Source organism: Ambystoma mexicanum, chromosome 1q, assembly GCF_040938575.1.
Source record: "Ambystoma mexicanum isolate Mex_15411 chromosome 1q, UKY_AmexF1_1, whole genome shotgun sequence".
NCBI lineage: Eukaryota > Metazoa > Chordata > Amphibia > Caudata > Ambystomatidae > Ambystoma > Ambystoma mexicanum.
In genome coordinates this window covers 1,130,571,990-1,130,582,295 of record NC_090922.1, presented here as the reverse complement: position 1 = coordinate 1,130,582,295, position 10,306 = coordinate 1,130,571,990, and the positions used below count along the sequence as shown (strand labels likewise).

Sequence of the window (10,306 nt, the reverse complement as noted above, 5' to 3'; positions counted from 1 at the left end):
GATGAGAGGTCAATGAGAAAGAACGGAGTGGCTTTTTGCAGGACTATCAATGCTCTGGATTACTTTCGGGAGAAACCTAGGAAAGAGCGCTGCACAGTGATGGTTCTTACCCAGAACGCATCAAGCCTCTGCTCCCGTGCTTCCAGGACGCCTCATTCTCCGCTGCTCGCTTACGTTCAAACACGGCAATTCCGTCCAAAAGGAGACAACGCGATGCGTTATCCACCAAGTGCCAAGGATTTTACAGCGTGCAGCGATTTTTTCAACCTGACGTGGTACATTCTAGGGATGGGAACAGTGGGCGGAGTTGCGACATGATGTAGATTGAAGGCAATGGGCTGATTGGCATGGAAGCGCTGTACATGCCCGCCCACCGCAGGGCGGAGCTGGCGGCCGATCTCATCGGCCCGAGCAGCTTCAGATGTAATCGGCCCGTGGCACTTCCCTGCGATTTACGGTAAAGTGCGCGAACTCGGTCGGAGCCGACAAATGACCTGCCTGTCCGCGAGGTGCTATCGCTGCCCTTAAACTGCACACTGGCGGAACCCGAAATGGAGCGCACGCTACGGAGGAGCGCACTTTAAGCAGCCGGACGCGCAGGAGTTTCTCCAGGGCAGCTCGGACGGCGGTACCCACGGGGAGGACCACGGTCCCCGTGCCGTGTGCATGCACACAGAAGGTATCTGGAACGTTCACCCTCGGACTCCGCGCCCCGTCTCCCACCAGCTGGTTGTGTGCTTGTAGTTTGTGTTACTAGTGTGGCTCGTTTAACGTGCAGGCAATGGACAGTGCACTGCGCTGCAAAAGAGTCCCGTCCTGTGTGTGCCGTGTGCACGGGCTCCATCTGGAAGCGGCTGGCAGTGGTATTTTTAAAAGAGGCCAAGGTTGTACAGTGTGCCCACACCTGCTGCGATAACCCGAACATGCTGTACGATTGGGTACAGTGCATTTCTAACAGGACGGGCACTGGGAAGGTGTTGTGAGCTGGATCAGTGAGTACACGTGGGTCAGTGAGTACACGTGGGTTGTACTGTGTTTATGCACACCCTTGCAAACATGCACACTCTACACTGCAATTATAGTGGTTTCTCGGCGCGGCGTTTCATATGTGTGGGAAACGCATCGGAATTAACGGCGTCTCGTCCCCCATAGTCCGCCAGCAGAATGCATGCCTGTGTAGTTTGTACTTGCCCCGGGGGACTGCGGTCACTGTAAACCATCATTTACACGTTCAGAACGCGTTAAGGAAGACGCAGTCGAGACCCCGAACAGTGAGTGGACCCAGACACCCTCCTCACACCCCCCACCCCTCCCACATTCTCTCACCCGCCCCGTGTGTGCACAGCACTGCCGGATTGAAACGCCACCGGCTGGGACGGGGCGCCTTCACACCCGCCTCAGTCTCGCATCGCACGCTCGGATGCTGGCGATGCCGCCTTCCCCAGGGGGCCGCAGGTGCGAGGCGGGGAGTTGCTCACCTGAAGCACGCGCGTGTCTGTGTGTGTGTGTGTGTGTGTGTGTGTAAACACTTCTGTGTAGTGGCGTCCGCGTGCGCGCCGCGTTCACGTGTCTTCTGTCGACACTATAGACCGGACCCTTTTGAATTAGACCTCATAACTATGCGATTTGTTAAGGAATCATTGTGAACACGAATCAGTGTTCTGTCCTTTACCCAATATGACCGTGTATAAAGGGCATCACAACTTAGGTTGAAGAAACAGGAATTCCCAATTGCGGGGCAACAATAGCATACAAATCCGGGAATGCGTTAACACAATTCTCTGTCTGTGGTTGCCAATTTTGGCAAGTTTTCCCTTGTTTATAACGCAATTCTTATTATACCGATAACGTGTTTTTGATATTACAGCAGCATAATGCGAGTCTGGGGTAGACCGCCCCCCCGCCCTCTTTAGAACAGGTATTGTCTGGCTATATATAAGGGCGATTTCTCGTCTGTGTAGCGCCTGTGGCTTTGTGCTGCAGCGCTGTGTTCTACATGCGAGGCAGCCCACTAAATCGGTGTCTACCTTGAAACCGCGCCGTGATTTACCAGTGCACCCCGCATTAACAGCGCACACAATCAGCGTAATATTCCCTCTGCCTTGGAATCCCCCGAGACTTGCAACATGGGAATCGCTGAGCGCGGAGCTGCGCCGCTCATGAGCTACAGACAGCTAGACGGATGCGAGCCTGTTTCATTTCTCTAAAAATAGCCCCTTTCCCGGGTCTTCCTTTTCCTGTACACATCTGCCTGATCACATCTGGGTTGGAAGCCTGGTTTTACCTAATTGGTGCTTTTGTCATATCACAGATCATAAAAAGACAAGACGCGGGTCCTTGCACTGAACCTACATGTTCGACAAGAGATAGAGGGACTTTTTGTGTTAACACGTTCACTAAAATGCTACCTATTGGTTTGGGGATTCTTTTCTTGAAATGTTAATCATATATATGATGTATTGAGCAATTATTTGCTCCAAAAGAGTTACACGTTTTCTTTGGCAATTCGCGGTGTCACCGAATGTATATTTGGGCATGAGGTCTGTTTACTTTAGCGAGTGAATACGTTTAAGTGCACCTGGTGTTGGAGGGGGCAAAGACATGTAGTTTTAGTGGCTGATGGAGTGCGGTCCGTGGACCCAGGATCACAAGAGTCATTTGCAGAGTTATATTCCTTGGATCAGCCTCGCCATCACTCGGGAGTTCTGTCCATAGCGCAACTATGCTGCGGCAGGTCAGGTTTGGATCAGAACACCGGCGTCGTCGAATCAGGCGATTATAAGAATGTTCTCTGCATGGGAGATGAAGTGACTTGCCCAGAAATACACAAAATGCTGTCCAAGTGATGAAGCCGGGATTAGAACCCTCGTCTTCATGCTCTGGACTTTAGCCAGGAGCCTGCCCCGTCTCACACGGGAAGAGACGTCCTTTCTACGAGGACACTCAGTTCCCCAATAACTGAAATGAGTCACAATCCACGTGCACAAACCCGTACCACATTGACGTATCTGCGGCGCATGCGATTAATCTGTGTCAAGCAATTAACTGTGTGCGCATATGTTACTTGCAGCCCAAACATGTATTTATTTTCTCTGTACCATTTCAACGGATGCGTGTATACTTTTTTCGACATCCAGACGTGCCGGCCAGCCAAAACATAGCGGCACGAGTCATTGCTCGGTAAGAGGTCTTCCTCACAGATACAGCCTAGAGGCATTAAAAACCTTTCCATTCATAGAATATTCTGCTTAATGCTGGTTGGTCAATACTTCTTTCTTTGTCAAATGAAGCTCATTAAATGGAGTTTCCATAAACTAACTCTGCTATGCCGCATCAGTTCTCGCAGAAGCCGGACCCTTTTAATACATTAATATGTCTGTAATGTAATGGAACACTATTAATCACAACCGGTTAAGTGCCAGAAATGTAAGCTATATAATTGGATGCATCTGATCAGGGATGTCTGTTGCCGAGCGCTAGATCTGGCCGACATTACGCCACCTTGCACCCCAGTCCTTCTGCCTTCCCGATGTGCTCAGTTCAATTCATGGTGCAGTCTGGAATTCTGCATAATGACCGTCATTATGCGTCTGACGCATAGATGGAGAGTCAGTGAGGTGGAGGTATTTAGCAGCACGCTGTGTGTTCAGGTGAAGATTGGCCCTTGCCCTATTTTGAATTTCCACACTGTCGCCCACTGCACCGCACGCATCTGCTTGCACCACACTGAACGCCACATATTTTGACTGGCAGTCCCAAGTGTGGCAAGTGGAAACCAACTATGCCGTGGGTGAAAAACAGGCTGGTTCTACACCAGGCATTTTCAACCTGGCTTACCAATAACAGCTCCTGTTGTCTTTATGCAAGCCCTGTTCTGAACTTTTAATGTCTCGGAAGTGGATCAAGGTATGCGATTGGCTTCTAAAATGTCTCCGCTGCTGAGCTTGCTCTGCAAAGCCCAGCCTTGTGCATTCATGTTCCTTGTATATTTAAGAGTGGAAGTGTCATCTAGCATACCTTAATATTTCCCAGCCAGACATTAGCCACTGTGCTACCAGTGGCCCAAAAAATCATATTCTTTTGAACACCCGGGTTTTACATTGATTCCATTATTTTACCCAAAAAATCAATGTCTTTTAACATATGCGATGCAACTTGTTTGACTAGGCAGCCACAACTTGACAACTTCAGATCTCAAAACAGAACCAATATGAGGTGGTAGCAAAGTGATTACTATTCGTATGGTCCCTGAACTGTAGCATTGGGTTTGGCCCGATATGAACATCTGCTATCCGAACAAGGGACACGGATTTGCCTTCCATTGATCTTCGTCTATGCATTTTCTGTTACGTATTGGTCCCAGTAGCCTGAATGGGGCCGTTCTCTGGCTGATTCATTTGAAAATGGTCAACCCTTCTTCATCGCTCAGTGGCTTTCATTGAGACATACCCCGCCTCTCTCAGCTGCACCAGGCAATGCAATCTGGATCTAATTGAGCACAATGTTCTACCAAGTGGAGTACTCTCTCGGCTGGGAGGGATCATAGCTTTCGGGAAAATGGCGAGGCTCACGGGTGGGATAAATACATCTCTTGAACCTTTCCCTCGGATTTCTTTGGAATTGAAGCCATCTTCTGGTGCACGCACCGAAAGCTGTTTTTGGCCCAGGTTGAAATCCATATCAAGAATAGTAGATTTGGAGCTAATTTTGCATTGGCCAAATCATTGATGCAGGGCCACCCAAAGAGTCAGACGACACTTCCCAATGCGCAGTGGCGCAGACTGGGGCTATATAATGACATGTTATGAATCCAATATGATGAGAATGGCATTCGTATCCATAAAGACATTATAAATGGCTTTGTGATGGAAACACAAGTCAATCATCTTTTGTCATTTCACAGGACTTTTGACTGCGTGGAGTTGAAGGGCGGGCAATATTTACATACAGTGGATCATACAAAGATTGTGCCGAAGACCAGAAATCGGCATGTTTTGGGAGAAAGGTTCTGCAGGTTCCACATCCTGTGCCCGTGAACTGGCCTGCCGGTGAACAAGGAAGGCGGCAGTGGGAGCTGCCAGAAAGTTGCCAGTGTGATGCCACCAAGAAATGCACAGTTAAGACTACAAAGTCCTTTCTTTCTGGACATCAATGACAGTTCTTGATTCGGGGCATATTTATAAAGGTTACCCACCTAGACCCGTCAAAAGGGAGTCAATTCACTGTAGGGCATAATCTTTTAGGGAGGAATTAGATTACGCCCCTGCTATTTTTCCACTCTGTGCAGTCCCCACATGCATGGGCTACACATTACATTTCTTTTGAAAGGTAGGGTGAATTTGTCTGTTTAGCGCATGCATATGTGAATTGGCAAAGCAGGCAGTCATATGCAATCACTGCACGCAACAAGCACTGCGCCTGCTGGCGTGTTTGACCCCAAGCATATTTTAGAGCAGATCCCATGAGTGGTTCTCCCATCTTTGGGGATTACAAATGAGGTCATCATAGAATTGATTTTTACGTTTGCAATCTCTCGGATTTATCTCTGTGACTGACAGTGTAAACCTGGCGTTTAGTGTGTGATAGGGCCATGATGGCGGGCAGCGATTGGTTTTAATAATGGTGCGCACTGCATATTTCCCTTGCAGTGCAATGCCGCGTACAATCAAACATCATATGGTTCCAGAGAGAGAGAGACGTGTGTTATAGCGGAACGAGGTCTTTTTTGGGGAGCACACAATTTCTTCAGGCATCGCGCTTGCATAATTCGACGACACCAGCAAATTAAAATATGAGGCGCTCAATATAGCACCGTGCACGCTCCCCTCTTGTCTATGCATGTTGAGCAGGAAATAAATGAATAACATTATATCAATTAGTTATATGGGCGACGTAGCAGAATTAATTAGCCCCCCAAGAATAGTTATTATTAACTGAGTCAGGGGTACTCATTTTATCGTGCCCAGCGGAATGAAAGGCTGAGCAGGCCCGGCCTGCCTTTTATTTTATGACATACAGTTTATACATGCCCTTGAGTTGCGAGCATTTGAGCTGCTGAGCTATCTTACTGGCTAGTATTGAAACCAACACAAATTCAAGAGTCCCACAAACGAGGCCCAGGTAACCTAATAAAAGGCACTCCAGATGCAATCTTGAGGCAGCTGTCGTCTGCATGCCATCACAAAAAGGCATCATTTGGGAAAGTGCACCTTCCATGAACTCTCCTGTATTATTAAGAGATTTGCTTGAAATTTGCAGCACAAACAGAGGGACTTGAACACTTTTTTTTTTACCAACAATGTAAAGTAAGATCGTACGTAGCTTTTAAAAACAACATGGGGTTCTAGCAGGTGAACTGCAAAGCCACTGAGGCGTGCGAGTTTACCAGTGGTAGCAGCAACCCTACCCTAGCCTAGCCTAGTTGCACATACAGCCCAGAAAAAAATGAATTGCAAAGTGCACACATTAAGTTTGCATTCCGAGTCATCAGTCGGCTGACAAATTAAATGTTTTAATGTTGCAACATTCTTGAATGCAGGTTCAAATTTGTTGCTGTTGGTGTTTCGTCCATTTTCTCTGGTCCTACACAGTATAGCGGATCCATTGATGAAAGAAGCGTCAGTTCCGCAAATAACAAGAAAGCTATGAACCCACTAGACGAAAAGCCCCATGGAACTGTGCTTGGGCAGACTCACGGTAGCACCCCGCCTAGGCCGGATGCGTCTGAAGCCTGGGAAGCTTTGCCGATAAACAGCACCGCAGAAATGAGAACGGATCCTGCCCAGGACCGTTCCAATAATCAATAAGCCAAAACAGTGAAAAAAGTCCATTTTAAAAGATCCCTGGAAAAACATTTCTTCAAATCCCACCCTTCCTTAGGGATCTGCACCCGTCCTATATTGATAAACCTCAACAGATGGCCCAGCAATGAGACTATGCCTAACAATGGCTTCTGGTCTCTAATTGCCCCACACATGTCAAACCAGGCTTATGTGGGCAGCACGCGCAAGGCGTTGAAAGTGAACTTTGCAGCGCTCTCCGGTTTTTTAGTTTTTATTGCCATGGGTACTGTGATACTTAATATTTATGGCTCAAATTGTAATGGGATTTGTTAGCACGCTGCCCTTGTCAATGAAGTTTAAACAACTTGTCAATATCTTTAATAATCCCTTGCATGTAAACATCCTATTATTTCTAAGTAGAGGGTTGCTGCATGCATGGCCTACCAATGAAGGATGTGGACTTTTTCCTGGTGAATATATGCTTCCTCCTGCATCTTGAAGGCGTGATGGGAGTGCAAAGCACTGGGCAGACCCTCATCATGTCTTGCTTATAGCCGGTACATGGTCGGAGTTAGACGGAATTGCAGTACTTCCGCTATGTGAGCGGCCGGGAGGTATACAAGGGTTGAATAAGTTGTTACACTTTTTTGTTGGTGTCAATCAATTTAAATGTTTTTCCATGAATGCACCGATTTGTCTCTTCTTGAATTAAATCCCTCCAAGATGTCAACATGTCATTGTGTTTGTCGTGTGCTCATGCGCAGCCAATAACTCTAATTTCTGTTTTCTTAAAAGGTGGCGGTGCTGGAAGAATGGGGAGATTGATTGGCAAGCAGCGGCCCTGTCTGTAGACACTCAGCCTTTTTGCTTCCGATACTGATTTATCAGCAAGCCTGAAAGTCCCCCGGCGCGCGTCGCGGAGGGTTATTGACGCGGTACCACCGAAGACCCACCACTTTTTAAAATTGCTATCTGCTTCCGGACATCTCTTGGAAAGAGCTCTCCTCTGATCTCAACAGATGACAAAGCTCCAGCCTGCAGCTGTGTTCAGAGGATGTCGCCTGCTTATGGTCGGTGTCTACCAAAGTCACAAATGTCATAGAAAACATACTGTATCCTAGAACGTCACTTTTGATTGCGTGAAGCTCTTTTTATATTATATATCTATCTATCAGCAATCTCTATATCCAGCTGCGGATTACAGTGAAAGGGACTGGAAGTCACATTTGGGGTTTCTCTTCGGAGGATTGGATCGGGCTGCAAGATGTATTTCTCCAGCGTGCTGTGGCTTCAAGCCCTCTGGGCGAGCCTGACTTGGGCGATGCAGCATTACCCTTCCGAATACGGGCATTACGATGTGTGCAAGAGCCTGGTAAGGTCAGACGAGGGCATCGTTTGGGAGTATATGGCCTGTCAACCCGAGTCCACGGATATGACCAAGTACCTGAAAGTCAGACTGGACCCCCCTGACAGCACCTGCGGTGAATCTCCAGAGAAATTCTGTGCCATGGTAAGGGAAACTTGTGTAACTATATCTCGCAGGCTTTGCTTTGGCTTTTCTGTCTGCAGTGCAATGTGCGCCCGCCTCAGATTGACATGTGCAGGAGTGGGCGGGGCTGCAAAGGATTTCCCCTGGAATTCACGATGGCTACATCCTGGATTCTTACGAGGTTAACACCACGAGAGGAAACATAGCATTTTCTTTAGTTTTTTCCTTACAAGGAAAGGGTCCCTCATAGTAATATGGCAACATGCTCATGTTATAGTTTAAAAGGTTTCAAGGAAAGGGAATTGTGTTCATGGTTTGGGGATTTTTAGAGAGTGTCTTTGACGGGCATGCAAAAGTGGGCATCGTTTGTAACTTCGATGTGCGTAAAGGTGTTTAAATGCTGAGTTAAGGTTCTGTTGCTGTATGTTTTGTTTGGTTCTCATAGACTGTATGGTGCTTAGTGCAATCACATTAGCTTGTGTGTGCGAACAGGCGATGGTGTAGTGCAACACCTGTGACCCAAAGCATGCCTAAACCCTTCAGAAGAAACAAGCCTTCAGGCCACCATGGATAGAAAAAAAGTAGAAAGCGTTGTGTGGTGAAACGCCACTCCGCGGGCCAGCCGAAAGGATGGATCGCGCCTGCCACCAATGCGCACAAGTTTGGATATGAGCACAAATAACAGATGATTGGAATCCTGAGCTCTCATTGGCTAGGGTTGCTAATGTCTCTTTCAAGGGATTCAGTGCTATAGCGGCACTCCGACACCAGATAGTGGACTTTAAAATGGATTCTGGTGTAAGAAGAGAGCCATTAGATGTGTGCCAGTGAATGCCCCATTGGTTCTTGGGTTGTAAACCAAAAATGATCCTGCCTGCCATATTCAGAACTCTCTGATGCAATCGCATGGATATAGTCTAAAGAACGGGGCCAGTGCACAGGAACGTGCCGCCACAATCAAAATACCATTATGGTGCCCCGCTTATCTACAATGGGCTGTGAATGTAGGCTTTTGGGGCCAAAATCACAATTCCTTGTGCTATTCTGCTGGCGGTGGTCGAAGCAGCTGCCGAGAATTGTTTTATTGTGGTACTAGCCATGGTGGTGAACGCCAAACATGGGATTGTTTAGAGCAAGAAGGGGCTGTTTAACTGTTGCTACTGTAACCACAAGAGTCACAGGTGGAAAACACAAAAGATACAGGAAGGATGGCGTAGGTTATAAGACAGGAAGTTCGCTAAGTATCACGCTTATGGGTGCACGCAGAGGTTACTATAGTACTAAAGAACGCAGGCGAGGCATGAGCTACACACAAATCCAGTTTCTGCTCTTGGCTCACCGCCACGATCTGAATTTTGATGCCTTTTGTTGTTGGTCAATTCTTGAGAATCCATGCTTCTCCCCACCCCAAGGTTTTTTGACCCAGAGGCAAACTGTTCCCGAGGACCCGCGGAATGTAGGCTGACCTGCATGTGCCCAGCGTGGCAATAACAACCCATTAGCGGATAAAGAGTGGTCTCACCTGTTCCCCTGATGTCTCCCCCTCCTTCTCAAATCCCCACCAGATTATTAGAGGCGAAGCTTGGATTATGCATTTCAAGATGTTTTGTGTGGTTACATATGATTGTTGGTTTTGGGATGCACAAGGAAGTGCAGTATTCTGTGGCACTTATGATGACTTGGCAATTCTTCCCACTTTGGTTATTAATCATATGGATTCCAAACCAAAGAAGAGCTGAGTCAAGTCCCACACTTTGTTCTCCCTCTTTGCACCATTTAAATTAATCATTTAAAATATTGTTCAGTGAACGGAGGTTTGTGAGCATGGGTTGAATTGTAAGAGAGACTTTTTGAAAACAATATAAAACACTTTCCATGCATCCAAATTGGAGAGATGTTTTTGTACAGCCAGCACATTGTTATAAAAGCTTCATAAACAATGTTTTTTGCTGTTGCATCGAAGTTTGTGCGTTCTCAAATTAGTTTATTTAATGAAAAGCAACACCTGCAAATGCAGTCAGTCATAAAGCCTCTG

The 10,306-nt window shown here is 47.2% G+C and overlaps 1 protein-coding gene across 12 annotated transcripts in view; it reads left to right on the top strand.

Moving 5' to 3' along the window:
• The first annotated feature begins 243 nt into the window (after positions 1-243).
• Positions 244-10,306, top strand: part of NTNG1 (netrin G1) — a 978,539-nt gene continuing 968,476 nt past the window's right edge. For 11 of the 12 annotated variants that reach the window (XM_069641887.1, XM_069641883.1, XM_069641882.1 and 8 more), the window contains exons 1-2: positions 244-679; positions 7,578-8,292. In XM_069641887.1, the coding sequence (XP_069497988.1) occupies positions 8,047-8,292 (246 nt within the window). In that variant the 5' untranslated portion in view covers positions 244-679; positions 7,578-8,046. Of the gene's footprint in view, positions 680-758; positions 993-7,577; positions 8,293-10,306 lie in introns of those variants that run through there. The other variant, XM_069641877.1, reaches the window with a different exon arrangement.